The 20,493-nt window shown below is 42.9% G+C and overlaps 1 protein-coding gene across 3 annotated transcripts in view; it reads left to right on the top strand.

Moving 5' to 3' along the window:
* The window catches only part of ttc7a (tetratricopeptide repeat domain 7A), a 213,365-nt gene that overhangs the window by 125,949 nt on the left and 66,923 nt on the right, over positions 1-20,493 (top strand). For all 3 annotated transcript variants that reach the window (XM_033025502.1, XM_033025503.1, XM_033025504.1), the window contains 2 exons: positions 5,419-5,532; positions 12,730-12,866. In XM_033025502.1, coding sequence (XP_032881393.1) covers positions 5,419-5,532; positions 12,730-12,866 — 251 coding nt within the window. The remainder of the gene's footprint in view (positions 1-5,418; positions 5,533-12,729; positions 12,867-20,493) is intronic.

Genomic DNA, 20,493 nt, shown 5'->3' with positions numbered 1-20,493 from the left:
CCTCAACTGTTATGCTCGATTCCATACATTTCGTAACATGGCCAATTTGTTAAATTCATAGATACATAGATAATAGATGCAGGAGTCAGCACCGCCATTCAATGTGATCATGGCTGATCATCCACAATCAGTACCCCGTTCCTGCCTTCTCCCCATATCCACTTGATTCCGCTAATCCAAAGAGCTCTATCTAACTTTGAATGTATCCAGTGAATCGGCCTCCACTGCCGAGGCAGAGAATTCCACAAATTCACAACTCAGTGTGAAAAGGTTTTTCCTCATCTCAGTTATAAATGGCTTACCCCTTATTCTTAAACTGTGACCCCTGGTTCTGGACTCCCCCAACATCGGGAACATGTTTCCTGCATCTCGCATGTCCAATCCCTTAATAATTTTATCTGTTTCTATAAGATCCCTTCTCATTCTTCTAAATTTCAGTGAATACAAGCCCAGTTGCTCCATTCTTTCATCATATCACTGTCCCTCCATCCTGGGAATTAACCTGGTGAATCTAAGCTGCACTCCCTCAATAGCAAGAATGTCCTTCCTCAAATTAGGAGACCAAAACTGCACACAATACTCCAGGTGTGGTCTCAACAGGGCCCTGTACAACTGCAGAAGGACATATTTGCTCCTATACTCAACTCCTCTCGTTATGAAGACCAACATGCCATTTGCTTTCTTCACTGCCTGCTGTACCTATTTGCTTACTTTCAGTTACTGATGTACTAGGACACCCAGGTCTCCTTGTACTTCCCCTTTTCCTAACCTGACACCATTCAGATAATAATCTGCCATCCTGTTCTTGCCTCCAAAGTGGATAACCTCACATTTATCCATATTAAACTGCATCTGCCATGCATCTGCCCACTCACCCAACCTGTCCAAGTCATCCTCATAGCACCCTCTTCCCAGTTCCCACTGCCACCCAGCTTTGTGTCATCTGCTAATTTGTTAATGTTACTTTTAATTCCTTCATCTAAATCATTAATGTTTATTGTAAATAGCTGCAGTCCCAGCACCGAACCTTGCGGCACCCCACTAGTCACTGCCTGCCATTCTGAAAGTGACCCGTTAATCCCTACTTTTTGTTTCCTGTCTGCCAACCAATTTTCTATCCATGTCGGTACCCTACCCCCAATACCATGTGCTCTAATTTTGCCCACTAATTTCCTGTGTTGGACCTTATCAAAGGCTTTCTGTAAGTCCAGGTACTCTACATCCACTGGGTCTCCCTTGTCCATTTTACTTGTTACATCCTCAAAAATTTCCGGAAGATTAGTCAAGCATGATTTTCCCTTCGTAAATCCATGCTGCATTGGACTGATCCTGTTACTGCTATCCAAATATGCCGCTCTTACAACTTTGATAATCGACGCCAGCATCTTCCCCACCACCGATGTCAGGCTAACTGGTCTATAATTACCTGCTTTCTCTCTCCCTACTTTCTTGAAAAGTAGGATAACATTAGCTACCCTCCAATCCACAGGAACTGATCCAGAATCTGTAGAACATTGGAAAATGATCATCAATGCATCCACAATTTCGAGAGTTACCTCCTTTGAGTACCCTGAGATGCAGACCATCAGGCACTGGGGATTTATCAGTCTTCAGTCCCATCAGTCTACCCAACACCATTTCCTTACTAATGTGAATTTCCTTCAGTTCCTCCATCACCCCAGATCCTCTGTCCCCTTGTACATCTAGGAGATTGTTTATGTCTTCCTTAGTGAAGACGGACCCAAAGTACCTGTCTTCAGCGACCCACATTTGTCTTAACTATTTATTTTCTCTTCACATACCAAAATAAGCTTTTACTATCTTCCTTCATATTCTTGGCTAGCTTACCTTCATACTTTATCTTTTCTCCCTGTATTGCCTTTTTAGTTACCTTCTGGTGATCTTTAAAAGGTGCTCAATCCTCTAGCTTCCCACTCATCTTTGCTATGTTGTAAGTCTTCTCTTTTATTTTTATACTGTCCTTGACTTCCCTTGTCAGCCACGGTCTCCACTTACTCCCCTTAGAATCTTTCTTCCTCTTTGGAATGAAATGATCCTGCATCTTCTGGATTATTCCCAGAAACACCTGCCATTGCTGTTCCACCGTCATCCCTGCTAGGGTCCCTTTCCAGTCAACTTTGGCCAGCTCCTCCCCCATGCCTACATAGTTCCCTTTGTTCAACTGCAATACTGACACTTCCGATTTTACCTTCTCCCTCTCAAATTGCAGATTAAAACTTCATTATATGGTCACTACCTCCTAATGGTTCCTTTACCTTGACTTCCCTTCTCAAATCCGGTTCATTACACAACCCTAAATTCAGAATTGCCTTCTCTCTGGTAGGCTCCAGTACAAGCTGCTCTAAGAATCCATCTCTGAGGCACTCCACAAATTCCCTTTCTTGGGGTCTAGTACCAGCCTGATTTTCCCAGTCTACCAGCCATAACCACCATAGCATTACCTTTGTTACATGCTAATTTTAACTCCTGATGCAACTTGCACCCTATCTCCAGGCTACTGTTTGTAGTGGTTCAGTGGTCTTGTGCTCAGTTTAATTCATTGTGAATAGATTGGCTCTTCACGGACCACTGGAGCTATTTGAAATCCACGTCAGTACAGAAATATTTATTTGTTTCGAATAAAAATTAGACGCTGTACTTCACAGCCAGTCATTTGAATGTAAAGAGAGAGAGTAAAAATAGAAATGGCTGTCTACATTTTGGATACTAACTATCTGCCATGAATTTGAGTATTTTCTTGGAGTTTTTGCTTAATTAATATTTCTCTGCTTTTCATGTACTAAGTACTGCATTGTATTCTCTGTTAGATGGTGGGAAGCTGATGTCCTTTTGGTCACAGTTATAACCTGATCTTAGATGGCTTGAAAATGCACTGAGCTCCTAATTTCCTTTTCTTTGTTGCTTGCTCAAGATAACATGGTCGAAATTTAGAAATCAATGTGAGATTCAGTAAACTACTTGGATAAAACCCATTGAGCCTTGTGATGTTTTCTTAGCTGAATTTCTCCTATCTTTTTACTCAAATTACTTTTTTTCATCTCCTGTACATATAGGTTTTAAGCATGTCTGTTATATATGTTAATATATAAAGATATATATGAATTCCAAGATCTTAACTTCCATATTCATGTAGCCTTTTTGTGAGAAGTTAACCCAATACTTGCTTTCAATTGTTTTGCCTAAAGTCTGAGAATGGCTGTTTTTCTGGAAAACGAACAGTCAATGCTAAATGCCAAATCAATTCCTTTCATCATGACAGTCTTTTTCTAACATTGTATCAATTTCCCCATATATTTAATCCCATTTTTGAAATTTATGGGAGGTGATTTTTTTCATCTACCTATGAATTGCTTTTAAGTTATTGACTATGCTCCTAACAAGACGTGGAATGATGTTAGTGAACATCTAGGCATGGTTTCAGGTTTCAATGGTTCAATGGTTCTTTATTGTCATGCATGCACAGCACAATTAAATTTTTTGCACAACCCACAAATGCACAATCGCCAAATGTTGGTACCATTTACAAAGAAAAATAAATAGACCACGATCCAGGTAAGCCAAGGTATGCCCCTGGCTGCTGCAGAGCCGCGACCAGGGACACCTCCAGCAGCAAGCCTTGAAGGTACTGAAGGCAATACCCTGGTCCCTCTCCTACCGGCCCACTCCTCACATCCATTGCCGCCAGCGTCTCTCTCCTCTTCCTGTCCAACTGTGAGATAAATCATTTTCTGCACAATCCAGTCAAGACTGGTAGGAAACGGCATCCCCTGCATTGCACTGAGCAATGCCATGGGAATGCCATGCAGACAAGTCTGTACATTGTATTCTGCCAGTCAACTAATTATCTGAGCAAAAAGAATGTGGGTATTATATCGTCTTGCTCCAACCCCTTGCTTTAGACAAGTTGAGCGAAAATGTAAACTGCCTAAGATATTCCTGGCAGTTACAATGCATGAGCTTCCCTTCCTTAGCAGAACTCTCTATGGTCCCTGCAGCATGGGGTTTAAGATGTTAATATAGCACTATATGGCTCATAAATATCATTGTATTCTTCAAACCTTTGCTGTACCAGCTGTCCATCCAGCTCATGTTAAGGTCGTTATGTGAAAAATGATAAAACAATTGTAGCGTGTTCCTCCTTTCTACAGTAAATAATTTGTAACAATGCTGATTACTTTATTGTTGCTCTTGACCGTCAGAGTGAATGTGCTCAAGATTTGAAGCTACTTTCAAATATGTGCAAAAATATGTTGCAAGATGCCCTGTTTCATCTGAGGGTCTATTCTCCATGTATATGATGGAAACTGGGAAAGAGGGACACTTCCTTCCACTAACTTTGAAACTGAATAATTCTGTGCTGACATATAATTTTTTCCGTTTTCAGCCATTTAGGTGATAAATCTGAGAGTGTTATTTTAGGTTTGTGTTATTCTACCTGCGACAAATACAAATCTAAACTAGAGAGAATAAATATAAATGCTTGCTAACATTGCACTATAATTTAGTGAAGGTTAGATTGAGCAGCAGAAATGTTTTTCGAATTCCTGCAGTTCATTTCTTTGATGCAGCAAGTACGTGCAAACATCTTAAATATGTATCGGGATATAACTGACTGCCAAGGGAAATGAATATGTTACATTCTGTAATGTGGGAGGAAATGGCTTGGGCAATATCTTTGGTCTTAAGTTAGTATGTGCACAAGTTACATTGGGCACACTTAATCATGGCAGGTTAAATTGTTGGCTCCAAAATCGATGCCACAGCTAGCTGGAGCATCTTGTGGATATTTAAGGGGCAAAGTTGGCACCTTTTTGCTGCGTTAGTCAGAGCTTAAGCACTCGGTTGTTTCTCAATGTGGACAGGTGGTTGAAGGATTGGCTTTGGCTCTATGTTGAAAATAATCTTTGCTCCAGAGATTCCATTCTATTGAATTGGAGCCAGTTCTACTCGATTGCAGCCAATTCAGCAATCCTTCACTTGACAGCTGGAGCCAATGGGCATTACTCCAGTTGGGCTCATGGTCTCAATTTGCCCATCAGGGACAGATGTGCAAGTTCCAGACAATCCTCTTAACTGATCCCGTAACATCCATTAAAACTAATCAGGTCCATTTCACTGGTAACCAACTGTCATGTACTATAAAACTCTGATTACAATGCAAGATATTTAATCAATGTGTATTTAAAGCACATTTTCGTGAAATATTTGTCAAAGTGGGGCTTATTCAATAGGTACTCATTTAACATTTCTGTAATGCATTAGGCAACAATAACATGTTTGCAGATCAAAATTATCATTGTGGATGATCCTATTTTGTGAAAATTAAAATAAACTGCTTTTTAAATTTATACAATATTTTAAAAAAGCGGGTTATTTTTTAATATTCTATTTTTGCAGTTTACTTTTCAGCAAAGTCAAACTTGAGGCGATTCACAAAGGACCCGATGAAGCTCTTGAAACCTGCAAACACATGTTAAGCATGTGGCAGAAAACATACATTTCACAGTTCAGGTAGGTAATACTATTAATACTTAATGGAAAAGCAATGCTGAATGTACTTGGAAGCAGAATCAATTTTAATAATTTTCTGACTTCATGATGTAAAAGATATGTGGTGGTTCGTTAATGTGTTCAGAGGGTCTAGGAGCAGAATTAGACCATTCGGCCCATCAAGTCTACTCCACCATTTAATCATGGCTGATCTATCTTTCCCTCTCAAGCCCATTCTCCTGCCTTCTCGCTATAATGCCTGATACCCTTACTAATCTAGAATCTGTCAATCTCCGCCTTTAAAATATCCATCGACCTGGCCTCCACACCCATCCGTGGAAATCAATTCCACTGATTCACCGCTGTCTGACTAAAGAACTTCCTCCACATCTTTTTATAGGTATGACCCTTTATTCTGAGGCTATGGCCTCTGGTCCTAGACTCTCCACCTTCTCTCTATCCTTATAATACTATAACATGAATTAACTATTTTCCTGCCACTTGAAGTGAAGTAGATATCTGAATATCAAGCTTGCAGCACTATATTTATTTAAATCAAAATGCCTCAATGGCCATTGTCCAAGGAGATGCAAAGAATTAATTTATGATCAGTGACCTTTTGAAAGATGAACATTATATGTGTGATCCGACTATTTATATTATTGCATATGGTCCAAAAAATAATAATGGCACTGCACTTTACATCTGTTAGAATTTTTACCATATTGGGTTTGTTTGTTTACACATTATAAATTTTGCGTTTTCTTCAGTGATTTGCATCAGTCAGACAAGACCTATTCAGTCTGAAGAAGGGTTTCGGCCCAAAATGTTGCCCATTTCCTTCGCTCCATAGATGCTGCTGCACCCGCTGAGTTTCTCCAGCATTTTTGTGTACCTTCGAATTTCCAGCATCTGCAGTTCCTTCTTAAACAAAAGATCCATTTTCTTAACTGATTATGAATTTTGTCTGAAAGCTGTACAAAAGATTACTGCAATCAGACAAACAAAAAAAGGTTACTGCACAAAATAATGCATGGTTAGTAATCGGCCGACTAACATAAAATAGAGTCAGGATAAAGGGTCATTTTTAGATAGGCGAATCAAGAAACAGTGTTGGACTTCCAACTATTTAAAATCATTATTAATGACTTAGATGAAAGGAAAATGTGTGCTGTTGCCAAATTTCTAGACGATACAATGTTGGGATTGCAGGTTGAGAGGAGATGACAAAGAGGGCACAAGAGGATAGTCAGAATAAGTGAGCAATCAAGAATTTAGCAGATGGAGTATAAGGTGGGAAATGTGAGGTTAACTGCTTTTGAAGAGGGAATGAAAAAGGAAATGATTAATTGGAGTGCCATTACAGAATATTGTTGTACACAACCTCTGGAGAATCACATGCATGAAACAGAAGGGACATTCCAATTAAATATATAAGTTGTGAGGGAGATTGAAGGATGGATGCTGAGCTTATAAGTCCTTTGTGAAATTATCTGGGGTATGGTTTGAAAGTAAAGGGTGGCTAATTTAGGGAAGTCAAGGGGTAGAGAGAGCAGAAATGTGCTGCAGCTAAGATTGAATCAGCCATTGTTTCATTGATAGAGTAGGTTTGAAGGGTTATTTGCTTTCTGCTCCTGTTTCTAATGTAGCAATAATAATAACACACCCCAGAAGAAAATATATTTTGACTGCCCAGCATTTATGGTCTTTACATGGATTTCTGAATGTAAACAGTATTATCTCAAGGTTATCTTGCTTTATTTTCATTTAAACACCCATTATGCATTGATGTGTTTATTATATTTAAACTTGTTGGAGTATTGTAGTTACCAGTATCATCTAAAATGGAAAAAAACATGACCTCTTCATGTGCAGCAGAATATATACTTTTGTTATGTAATTAAAAAATGGACATGAATTCAAAATATTAGATGTCTAATCTCACTAGATAATGATAATAGTATCCCATGGACAGTTTTGTTTTCCCCCACCCACATATCGCAGATGCAAATAAATAATATATTTTCTGCTTTCAGAGAAAGATGCTTTCCACACAAATCAATGGTGCCCCAGTTGTTAAATTAAATAAAGTGGTTTAATTTTGTTTACTGTGACTTTCTAAACTGCAATGGAGGTGGAATTTCAAAATGTATGCTTTATATAGCAATTAAGTAGTTACAATGCATTAGTTGTAAAGCAATGATCAAGACTATTGTACATTTCCCCAGCAGAATTGAACAGATGGCTGAATAGCTTGTCGATCTCTTGGTTTTTACTAAGTAGGGCTGACAGGCAGGTTCAGTTGAAATTACCGTTGGGTTTCTAATGGTAAATCTACATGGTTTAATCGTAAAACTGCTCTGTGTATGTAAGTACTCAGTTAAAATGGCATTAAAGTAAATACTGAATACTGAATACTGAGAATGCTATAAATGTTCAGGAGACTTGCTGCCATTTGTGAAGAGAGAAAATGAAGTGACATTTTAGTTGGATAACCTTTTTATCAGAACTGAATAAAGTTAGAAATTAAATGTATTTTAAATTGAAGAGCAGGGGATATGGCGGAGAGAACAACGGGAATTTCTGTAATCGGATTGAGCCCGAGAGATCCTAAAGCACACAAATCTTAGGGAGTTACAAATAGAAGGAGATGAATGAAAATGGAACAGAGAAAGGAAAAGGAAAGAAACAATACGGTAACTGTGAGACAGAGGGGAAAAATAAAAAGTTGCAGATTCAGAAATTTGAAATATCAACAAAGAATGCTGGAATTATAATCTTTGTTGGAATACTGGACCCTTAATCAGTACAAATGAGCAACAATACCATCACCACAGAGGCAATTCAACATTGCATGCTCAGTCCCCTGCTCTAGACCCTCGATTGCGTAGCCAGACAGAGCCCCTTACAGACTGCCATCCTTACATTTGCCAAAGATACCACCATTGTTGGACGAATAAAGAGTAATGAGACAAAGAAGGAGATTGATAATCTGATTGAATGGCGCAAAACAACATTCTTATTCTGACCATTAGCAACACCAAACAGCTGATTATTTACAAGGAACAGCAGATGCTGTTTTACAAAAAATGACACAAAGAGTCTCGGAGTAACTCTGAAGAAGGGTCCCGACCCAAAACGTCACCTATTTGTGTTCTCCAGAGATGTTGCCTGACCCATTGAGTTACCTATTGTGCCCAAAGAGCTGATTGTTGACTTTAGGAAGGGGAAGCCAAGGATCCATGAACCTGCCTTCATCAGTGGGACGACGGTGGAAAGGGTCAACAGTTTCAAGTAGCTGGACGTGAACATCTCTGAAGATCTGACTTGGGCTCAGCATATTGATGCAAGCACAAAGAAAGCTCATCAATACATAGTCATACAGTGCGGAAACAGGCCCTTCGGCCCAACTTGCCCACACCGACCAACATTCCAACAATTCTATGCTGCCTATGGGAAAGCCTGTAATTTCTGCAAGAAATTAAACCACTTTGCTCGGTGCTGCCGTTCCCGTGTGACTCCTGTAGCCTCAAGGACGAGCCTGCACCTGCTTCAACATGAGCTTACTGATAATGATTTACAAGAGCCTGACTTGCCATCCCCGCACCGTTCTCAGAGAGTACAGATACCAGTTCTGCCATCCACTCTCTCCTCCCTTCGTCTAACGAGCAACTTGACCCTGAGGTAACCATGTTTGTGAATAACAGGCCTTTGATTGCTTAGGTAGATACTGGCGCCAAATGCAACGTCATCTCATTAAGAGAGTTTTAAAAAATTCGTAATGCTGAACGAATTGATAAGGCCTCCGCAACGCTTTGGGCTTATGGGGGTGAAGTTCTACACCCAGTTGGACAAGCTGATTAAAGTGCACCATAGACAAACAGACCCGTACCTTACATTTTTATATTGTTAAGGGAGATTCAGAGACTTTGCTCGCTAATGCATGTCACAATCTAGGCCTGGTTTATGTTGGCCGTGCTGTCCATAAACTCTGTCTCGCTGACAGGCCCACTCAACAGCTACTCTCTCAATACAAAGAACTGTTTAACGATGAGCTTGGCAAGTTGCCTATCAAATACCGCATTGCTGTTGTTCATAAAGTCACTCCTGTGGTCCGAGCGCCACATCATGTTCCGTATGCCATGCGTGACCGAATACACAATGAACTCAAGCGCATGGTCTCCATGGGTGTTATTGCTGAAGTTACTGACCCGTCTGACTGGGTTTCCACCATGGTAGTCGCAACAAAGAAAAACAAGGAGGAGATCCGTATCTGCATCAACCCCAGAGACCTTAACACTGCCATCAAATGCCCGCATTACCCAATGCGAAAGACAGAAGAAGTCGCTGCCCAGATTAGCAACGCAGCCGTATTCTCAGTTCTGGATGCCAAAAGCTTGTTATGGCAGATTCCACTGGACCTAGACTCGTCCAATCTCACTACGTTAGGCAACCCCTTTGGCCAATACAAATTTCTGAGAATGCCCTTTGGCATCAACTCTGCCAGCGAAGTTTTCCAGCGAACAATGGAAAAATTGTTTGCAGAGTACCCATGCGCCATCATTGTTGATGATATTCTCGTCTATGGACGCGATCTGGCCGAACATGACACCAATCTGAAGAAAGTACTTGACCATGCCAAAGACATTCAGCTCAAACTCAATCCCCTGAAGTGCAGGTTTCGAGTTCCAGAGATTACTTACGTCGGACATGTATTCACAAGTGATTGTCTCAGACCAGACCCGTCGAAAGCTGCAGCTATCAATGAAATGCTGGTTCTTAATGACGTTGTGAGCTTACAAAGATTCCTCGGAATGGTCAACTATCTGGGAAAATTTATCCCCAAACTCAGCGACATATCTGCCCCCCTGCGAGAACTGACACACAAGGACGCGGCATGGTCCTGGTATCCGCAGCACCAAAGAGCTTTTTACACTCTCAAATTGCAACTGGCTAGCGCACCTACTCTCGCCTACTTTGCTTTGGAGTCACCTGCGATGCGTCCCAGTACGGGCTAGGCATAGGGTGCCTGTAGACCACTACCGATGGAAACTTCAAGTCCGTTTTGTACGCCTCCCGTACGCTAACTCACACTGAACAGCATTACGCCCAGATCGAAAAGGAACTGCTCGCAGTGGTTTTCGCCTGCACTAAGTTCAAGGACTTTATCTTTGGCAAGTCTGTGACTATAGAAAATGACCACCAGCTGCTGGTCACCATTCTGAACAAGCCCATCCACGTAGCCCCAGCACGACTACAGCGAATGATGATGCAACTGCAGCGGTTTGATTTCAACATCGTCTATAAAAAAGACAAAGACATGCACATAGCAGACACGCTATCCAGAGCCCCGCGCAAAACTAACGAACAACAGCTCTCTGAACAGGACCAATTCTCAGTAATGAATGTTTCGTTTGTACCAACTGATTATTTGAGCAGCCTAGCAGAACACACGGCTGCTGATGAGACTTTACAATTGCTGTCTGCAGTCATCCGGCACGGCTGGCCAGACAAACAAGTCAACACCCCGCTCGAAATCCACCCATATTTTCTGATTCGCGACAAACTAGTAACAAGGCGGTGGTCCCAGCAGCCCTCCGGGACAAATACTTTGACGACATCAACAGGGGTCACCCCGGCGTGGAGACAACCCTCCAAAAGGCACAAAGCATGTTTCACTGGCCCGTAATGACCAAATACATATGATTAAAAAAAAATGTTTGCGCTGTCTGCTAAAGCATGACGTCACATCAGCAAAAGCAGCCTTACTGCCGCACCTGGCCCCTCCTCTCCCGTGGTCCACGTTAGCCACTGACATCTTTGAATGGCATGGGAAACACTATCTGGCTCTTGTTGACTCTTACTCGGGCTGGTTCGAAATCGATTTACTTCAAACCATTACTTCTGAAGCAGTTATCGAAAAGTTGCAGTGTCACCTCTCCATGCACGGCTCCCCTGCACGTATCCAGTCTGACAACGGCAGACAGTTCACCAGCCATGCTTTTAAAAACTTTGCAAAACAATGGGACTTTCAAACATATTACCAGCAGCCCTGAATTCCCACTAGCCGAACGCGCTGTCCGAAGTGCATAACAACTCATGGAGCGGTCATTCCTTGCCAAATCAGACGTGTACCTGGACTTGCTCAACCTAAGGAATATTGCACAGGATCCCATACTGGGTTCTCCAACCCAATGACTGATGTCTTGCCCAGCAGCTTTTGCAGCCACATGTTTGTTCCCCACCTGCAGTTCAGAAGCAACTACAATTCAAACGTGACACGCAGAAACGCTTCTTCGACAAATCCAGCAAGCCACGCAAACCTCTCGCACGTGGACAAGTGGTCCGTCTCCAGACAAACAAGGGCTATGCACGTCTGGGACACATGCACGGCCCTGCCAAAGAACCGCGCTCTTATCTGGTCGAAGCAGACGGAGTCATCTACAGACAAAACTGTCAACATATCCTTCCGGTGAAGGAACCGCGTTCTGCGACTCCATATCCTGATGTCTCGCGTTTCGGGTACCCTCCCACAGTCGGTCCCGCGTCCCCAATGCCACCTATTGTTTCCACCGCGGACTTCCCGCGGCGTTTGGCGACTAGCTCGCCTATCTCGTCAACTTCTCTGCCTATCGGGTCGCCGGTCGTTTCCCTATTTCCCTCCCCGGTATCTTCTCCAATGAAAGGAGGTGAGGCAGAATCGTACCGCACACGGGCCGGAACCTATTTCATGCTGCTTTTGGGCAGACCCAGTTGTTCCAGAACAAGGGGTCACAGTTTAAGGATAAGGGGGAAATCTTTTAGGACTGAGATGAGAAAAACATTTTTCACACAGAGAGTGGTGAATCTCTGGAATTCTCTGCCACAGAAGGTAGTTGAGGCCAGTTCATTGGCTATATTTAAGAGGGAGTTAGATGTGGCCCTTGTGGCTAAAGGGATCAGGGGGTATGGAGAGAAGGCAGGTACAGGATACTGAGTTGGATGATCAGCCATGATCATATTGAATGGCGGTGCAGCCTCGAAGGGCCAAATGGCTTACTCCTGCACCTATTTTCTATGTTTCTATGTTCAACTGAGCTCACAAATGAAGAAGGGCTAGTTCGACACGATATTGGATGTCATTATGAAACATAATTAATGACTCTGGGAAAGGAAAATTAAAACTGTAGAAAATGTTGTACATTGTCATCCTGATTACACGTGTTCTCCTTATTCCAGTGATTGGGACAAAGAAAGCAGTCTAATTGAAGGGGCACAGATTGACAAGCGGAGCACGCTTCAAAACAGCGTAGGTGAAGGAACATCGGCTGAGAAACGAAGCACCCTCCATCCTGGTTTTCATGAGGGTGAATCAGGTAAGGAGGATTTGGAAATTATATCCTAGGTTTGACTGGATTAGAGTTTTCCCTATTGGAAAATACTTAATCTTTTCAGAAATATTTCAGCTATTTTACTTATATAGAGGAAGCAAAAATATAAATGAATTTGCTTGAATTTTAAATGCTGAAAAAATAATTTTAAGCAGATTCCACAATGTCAAATATTGGTGAATCCTATTCAGATTTGAACTCCTTCCTTTATCCTTGAGTGGGTTTACTTTAATTTGTTTAGTTTATTGTCACATGTACCGAGGTGAGGTTAAAAGCGTTTTATGTTGTGTGCTCTCCAGCCATTGGAAAGACAATACATGATTACAATCAAGCCATCCACCTCGTACAGATACATGATAAAGGGAATAAAGTTTAGTGCAGGATAACATACAGGAAAGTCCGAATTAAGATATTCCGAGGGTCTCCAATGAGGTAGATGGTAGGTCAGGACCGCTCTTTAGTTGGTGATAGGATGGTTCGGTTGCCTAATAACAGCTGGGAAGAAACTGTCCCTGAATCTGGAGGTGTGTGTTTTTACACTTTAATACCTCTTGCCTGATGTGAGAGGGAAGAAGAGGATGTATAAGCGGTGAAACTTGTCCTTGATTATGCTGCCTGACCCACTGTTCCTCCAGCTTTTTGTTTTTTTTGCTCAGGATTCCAGCATGTACAGTTTCTTGTGTCTCCATTGGAGATACTCGGTAACTCAGGAAGCCTCTAGGTAAGAGAAACATTGACATTTCAGGCTGATTCTTTAACAGTTTGTCAGTTCTTATGAAAGCAGGCATGTTTTAAGTTACAGAGGAGAGAGGAAGAGAGAATAAAATAAGTATCTGTGATGGAGAAATCGAGTGGCAGTGTTTGAACCGCAGTTGCAGTGAGTTGATCAAAAACAGGAGTAAATGATTTCCATGTATATGCCAGATTAAGTCGATAAATTAGTGCCCAAATGCCTCCGTAGCAAACTTGGACTCTCTGAGAGCATTCTTTCACAGTTGATTTTATTATGTTCTGTATAGTCAGATTTAGAACTCCTATACAGTGATTAAAAAAAATGTCACAACGATGATGGAGGGGAACTCATTTTTTAGGATACAATAATCGTGAGTAAATGTGAGTATGTAATCTCGTACCTGTATGCATGTGGAGTTAGGATTACTTAGAACGTAGAAAAGTACAGTTCCTATGGCCAACAATGTCTGTAATTAAAAGCCTTGTCCCACTGTGCAAGTTTACCCAAGAGCTCTCCCGAGTTTAAAAAAAATCAAAACTCGAGGTAAGCAAGTAGAATTAACGTAGCTGGTACGTCGGAGCTCGGGACATCTCTTAATGCTAACGGCAGGTACTCGGGGAAACGTGGTAACTCGTGAAGATTTTTCAACACGTTGAAAAATGTCCACGAGTAAAATATACTCGGGATGTAAAAATTTGATAATTTTTAACACATAGTCATACCGTAGTAGCTCGTGAGTTTACCATAGTAGCTTGTGAGTTTACCGTAGTAGCTTGTGAGTTTACCGTAGTAGGACCTGGTGTCCTATATCACTATAGTATGTTCATGATGGAAATAAGAATACTCAGTATATTCATTACCTTTGAATTGTAGTTTTATGTAGTCCTCCCATAATTTCTGAGTTCCATTTCACAATATCTATCAGACATACAGAATGTTGCAAGGTAATATTTTGCCTTAACTCAGTTGTATCTTTTTATCTCAATAAACATCACAAAATATGCCATTGTTTCAGCCACATTATGACAAAATACAGAATGTAGGTTATTTGTCACCCCATCCCAGAAACAACAGTACTTAAAGAACATTTGTTTTACTCATTTACAAGCATGTACCATACATAGTCCGTTGATCCATATCCAGCATAATGTTGCGATAATTGCACAAAAGGTATTATTGTCTAAGAAATTTGGTGTGGAATGATAATCTATCTCAGTACTCACTTAGGCAAGTCCCAAGCTATTGATACTTTTCCCTCCACCCCCAATCCCCCTCACCCGATCTTCATTGAACCTACCATTTGACCAATCTTTTACTCAGCTGCTGTAACTTTTCCTTCCTATCAAAATCTCTGTGTAGCATCTCTGTCCCTATCTTCAAATTCCCACTTTGAAATAAAATTCAATTTTCGACTTAAAAATTTCGCAGCTGGATCGCTATATAAATTCAAATATATGGTATTTTATCCTAGCACCCCCCTCCCCCCCCCCTTACCACCACGCAAGAAGCGTAACTTGAAGCGTTTGCATTTGGAGAAGTTCGATATGGACCAGGAATGAAAATATTGCCTTGCAACATTCTGTATGTCTGATAGATATTGTGAAATGGAACTCAGAAATTATGGGAGGACTACATAAAACTACAATTCAAAGGTAATGAATATAGTGAGTATTCTTATTTCTATCATGAACATACAACAGTGATATAGGACGCCAGGTCCTACTACGGTAAACTCACGAGCTACTACGGTATGACTATGTGTTAAAAAGTATCAAATTTTTACATCCCGAGTACATTTTACACGTGGACATTTTTCAACATGTTGAAAAATCTTCACGAGTTACCACGTTTCCCGGATGCTAGGATAAAATACTCTTAGAATAAAGGGGAGGTTATTTAAGACTGAGGTGAGAAAAAACTTTTTCACTCATAGAAAGTTGTGAATTTATGGAATTCTCTGCCACAGAGGGCAGTGGAGGCCAAGTCACTGGATGGATTTAAGAGAGAGTTAGATAGAGCTCTAGGGGGCTAGTGGAGTCAATGGATATGGGGAGAAAGCAGGCATGGGTTATTGATAGGTGTTACGACTCCCGAATGCAAGTACTTCAGAGCCACGTAACACAAGTCAAAAACCAGGTTCAGGTTCAAAAAACAGTTTTAATTATTCATTGGAACACAAAACTCAAACCTGATTTAAACAACCCAGTCAGGGATATGGATAAACCGACAAACAATTTAACAATGCTCCAGCCAGCCACGCCATGGGCCGTCGAACCGGAGATTCCAAAACCTGCCTAAAGAGATACAACCCTGAAACCAAAATACACGAAAACTCTAAGGTCAGCCCTTATCCGTCCCAATTCAATATCTGTTAACAAGGAATGGTGAAAATACACAAAGTTCTATGCCATGTGGTCAGGTTTCCTCGGCCCACACCAACAGTCTGCTCATCAGTCAGAGTCTACGACGAAGAGAAGAGAATCCTGGGAAGCTCTGGTATTTATACTTCAGATGAGTCACCCGTCACCTGACGCAGCTTGGCCAATCGGGTACAGGAGCCTTTAACCCCTCGATTCCAGACTCACAGCCACGAGGCCTGTACTTGGGATAGAAACAGAGAAAGGTAAGTACATAGCATTCACCAGGAGGGGGAAGCGCCTAACACCCCCACCCAAAGATACTGAATAAGTTTCTGAAAATGAACTATAAAACACCACCAAATTTCAGCAACTATTCAGTAGCACAGACATCACTGGCGCGACAATGCATCAGCCAATACATCATCCTTGCCACGGATATGCCAGTCAAATGAGACAACCGCAAGGGAAGCGTCTCCAAAGCCTCAGAGTTACTCAGTTTTCCCTGCGTTACTGCCACAGACAACCGTGCCTCCCCCACATCACCACCCGTGTCAGGGGGCAGCACCACTTCAGCCAAAACAGACTTAGAAGGACATAGCTCCGACCCATCAACCTCCACAGGCTCCTGCTCATGGTACTGTTTCATCATGTTGACATGACAGAGCTGAGTCTTACGCCTCCGATCAGGGGTACCAATAACGTAATCCCTCTCACCAACCTTCTTAACCACCTGATAGGGACCGCTATACCGAGCCTGCAGACTGGAACCAGGAATAGGCAACAACACCAGGACCTTGTCACCTGGAGAAAAATTCCTACTAGAAGCCTTCCTGTCGAACCAGTCCTTCATCCTAGACTGAGCAGAGGCAAGATTACCCATTGCCAGTTCGCATGCCCTCCTCAGTCTAGAGCGAAAAGTACAGACGTGGTCTAAAATACTACGTTTTGTATCCTCCTGCAACCATTTTTCCTTCAGGACCCTCAAATGTCCACCCAGAGGACCATCATGAGCCAAACAGAGTATCTCGTCCCTATACCGACGAGGCATCACAATCTGATCAACCACGCTCCGATCATCATGCCCAGATATATCCAAGGGAGACCACTTTCGCATCTGTAAGCCATCCCTTAGAAAATACCTCTTTGCTGTGGAATCCATATCCCCCTCAGGCACTGCGCAGTCGCACAGATCAGATAAACCTGGATCACTCTTTTGCTCCTCAACCAGCCGGTCACGTGACAGTGACACCAGCACATTTCCAGACACTATCCCATCTTGAGATGGAGAAACACCCTTCACAACACAGGATCTATCATCCTGATCCCCAAAAATGCTCTCACTCAGGTCCACCACATCCTCAAACTTCGCCTGGCTCTTAGCCATAGCCCTTGTGACAGCACAAGCTGCGAAGACCTTTGAATGCTGCATAGCCAATCTATCAGGACTCTGCACCATCGGAACAGCCGTCACCTCAGGAGTGACTAAAACTCTACCTCCTGCCAAGTCATTCCCCAAAATCACAGAAACTCCCCCAACGGGAAAACACGGCCGTAACCCAACAGTTACCCGGCCTGAAACCAACTCGGACTCGAGACGCACGGTATGCAAAGGCACTACCATGTCATCCATCCCGAATCCTACCACTGGGACACTTGACCCAACCGATGATTCCCCAGAAAACGGCAGTACACCATCCAATATAAAGGACTGAGTAGCACCAGTATCACGCAAGATGGATACTGGAACTCTATCACCCCCATCCTCTAGAGAAACAAAACCATTCATGATGAACGCAGAATAATTCCTACACTCATCAGACTCAGGCACCTCAGGTACGACAGGTGCCTTCTGTGCACCCACCAAAGCCACAGGCTTTGCATTTTTCTGCTTCAGAACGGGACACGACTTTAACATGTGCCCTCTCCTTCTATAATAGTAGCACACAGGACCTTCATTAGTCCTCACATTTCCGTCAACCTTGTCAGCTCGGACCTCCCCCTGTATCAACGTGCTGCCACTTGCAGGCACAGAAACAGCTTTGACACTGCCACCGGCGACACCACCACGATCAACCGGCCGTGCACCAAAACTATAGGATCGCCCAACAAAATCAGATTTATGAGTCAATACATACTCATCTGCCAACACCGCAGCCTTAGACACCTCATTCACCTTCTGCTCATTAAGGTAAGTAGTAACCCTCTCAGGGAGACAGTTCTTAAAGTCTTCCATAATCATCAAGGCCCGCAGTAGCTCAAAATCCTTCACTCCTTGAGAAGCGCACCACCTGTCAAAAAGTGCCTCCTTCTCCCTAGCAAACTCCACATAAGTCTGACTATCAAACTTCCTAAAGCGCCGGAACTTCTGCCGGTACGCCTCTGGAACTAATTCATAAGCCCTTAATACTGTAGACTTCACACACTCATAGTCCAGACTGCTTTCAACAGATAAAGACGAGTACACCTCCCGTGCTTTACCCACAAGGACACACTGCAATAGCAAGGTCCACACGTCCCTAGGCCACTTCAAGGACAAAGCCACCCATTCAAACACTGTGAAATACTTGTCCACATCCTCCTCACGAAACGGGGGAACCAGGCGGATGTTCTTGCTCATATCAAACTCCCGCTCCCTAGAAGAAACCCGGGAATTATCTATTTCTTTTTCCCGCAGCTGAAATTCAGCCCTTTTGGTTTCCTCCTCAAGCTCAAGCTGTTTCATTTCAAGAACATGCATGAGCTCTTTCTCTTTTAACAAAGAGGCAATTCTCTGTGACTCAAGCTCCATCTCCTTCAGTTTAATGACGGCCTCCATGTTCTGAACTGGCTGAAAAGAAGGTGGGGGACTGTCTGCACCACCAGGCAAAACCCCAGCCTCCACCAACGCAGCCCACAACTCCGATTTAATGGAGTGTTTCTTTGAATGCTTGTCAATAGTCACGGCATAGTTCTCAGCCAGCAAAATCAAATGCTCCTTCGTACATCTATCAAACAACTCCCGACTAGGAGCCTCAACAAATTCTTTCACCTTAAATTCCATTTCTAATGCAGCCCCAACCCACCAGCTAAAACTTGGGCACTAATGCTACCACAAACAGGGAAGAAAAAATTCCCTCACAACACACAGACTTCCTCAGTCCAGAAGCCTACCAAAAAAACCCCCTAAAAACGTCTAGGGTCCTCAAAACTTAGGACGAGCCCCCATTTTGTTACGACTCCCGAATGCAAGTACTTCAGAGCCACGTAACAAAAAACAGTTTTAATTATTCATTGGAACACAAAACTCAAACCTGATTTAAACAACCCAGTCAGGGATATGGATAAACCGACAAACAATTTAACAATGCTCCAGCCAGCCACGCCATGGGCCGTCGAGCCGGAGATTCCAAAACCTGCCTAAAGAGATACAACCCTGAAACCAAAATACACGAAAACTCTAAGGTCAGCCCTTATCCGTCCCAATTCAATATCTGTTAACAAGGAATGGTGAAAATACACAAAGTTCTATGCCATGTGGTCAGGCTTCCTCGGCCCACACCAACAGTCTGCTCATCAGTCAGAGTCTACGACGAAGAGAAGAGAATCCTGGGAAGCTCTGGTATTTATACTTCAGATGAGTCACCCGTCACCTGACGCAGCTTGGCCAATCGGGTACAGGAGCCTTTAACCCCTCGATTCCAGACTCACAGCCACGAGGCCTGTACTTGGGATAGAAACAGAGAAAGGTAAGTACATAGCATTCACCAGGAGGGGGAAGCGCCTAACACCCCCACCCAAAGATACTGAATAAGTTTCTGAAAATGAACTATAAAACACCACCAAATTTCAGCAACTATTCAGTAGCACAGACATCACTGGCGCGACAATGCATCAGCCAATACATCATCCTTGCCACGGATATGCCAGTCAAATGAGACAACCGCAAGGGAAGCGTCTCCAAAGCCTCAGAGTTACTCAGTTTTCCCTGCGTTACTGCCACAGACAACCGTGCCTCCCCCACATCACCACCCGTGTCAGGGGGCAGCACCACTTCAGCCAAAACAGACTTAGAAGGACATAGCTCCGACCCATCAACCTCCACAGGCTCCTGCTCATGGTACTGTTTCATCATGTTGACATGACAGAGCTGAGTCTTACGCCTCCGATCAGGGGTACCAATAACGTAATCCCTCTCACCAACCTTCTTAACCACCTGATAGGGACCGCTATACCGAGCCTGCAGACTGGAACCAGGAATAGGCAACAACACCAGGACCTTGTCACCTGGAGAAAAATTCCTACTAGAAGCCTTCCTGTCGAACCAGTCCTTCATCCTAGACTGAGCAGAGGCAAGATTACCCATTGCCAGTTCGCATGCCCTCCTCAGTCTAGAGCGAAAAGTACAGACGTGGTCTAAAATACTACGTTTTGTATCCTCCTGCAACCATTTTTCCTTCAGGACCCTCAAATGTCCACCCAGAGGACCATCATGAGCCAAACAGAGTATCTCGTCCCTATACCGACGAGGCATCACAATCTG

Source organism: Amblyraja radiata, chromosome 8, assembly GCF_010909765.2.
Source record: "Amblyraja radiata isolate CabotCenter1 chromosome 8, sAmbRad1.1.pri, whole genome shotgun sequence".
Taxonomy (NCBI): domain Eukaryota; kingdom Metazoa; phylum Chordata; class Chondrichthyes; order Rajiformes; family Rajidae; genus Amblyraja; species Amblyraja radiata.
Note: the sequence above shows the minus strand (reverse complement) of the source record. Positions and strands in the feature narration are given on the sequence as shown.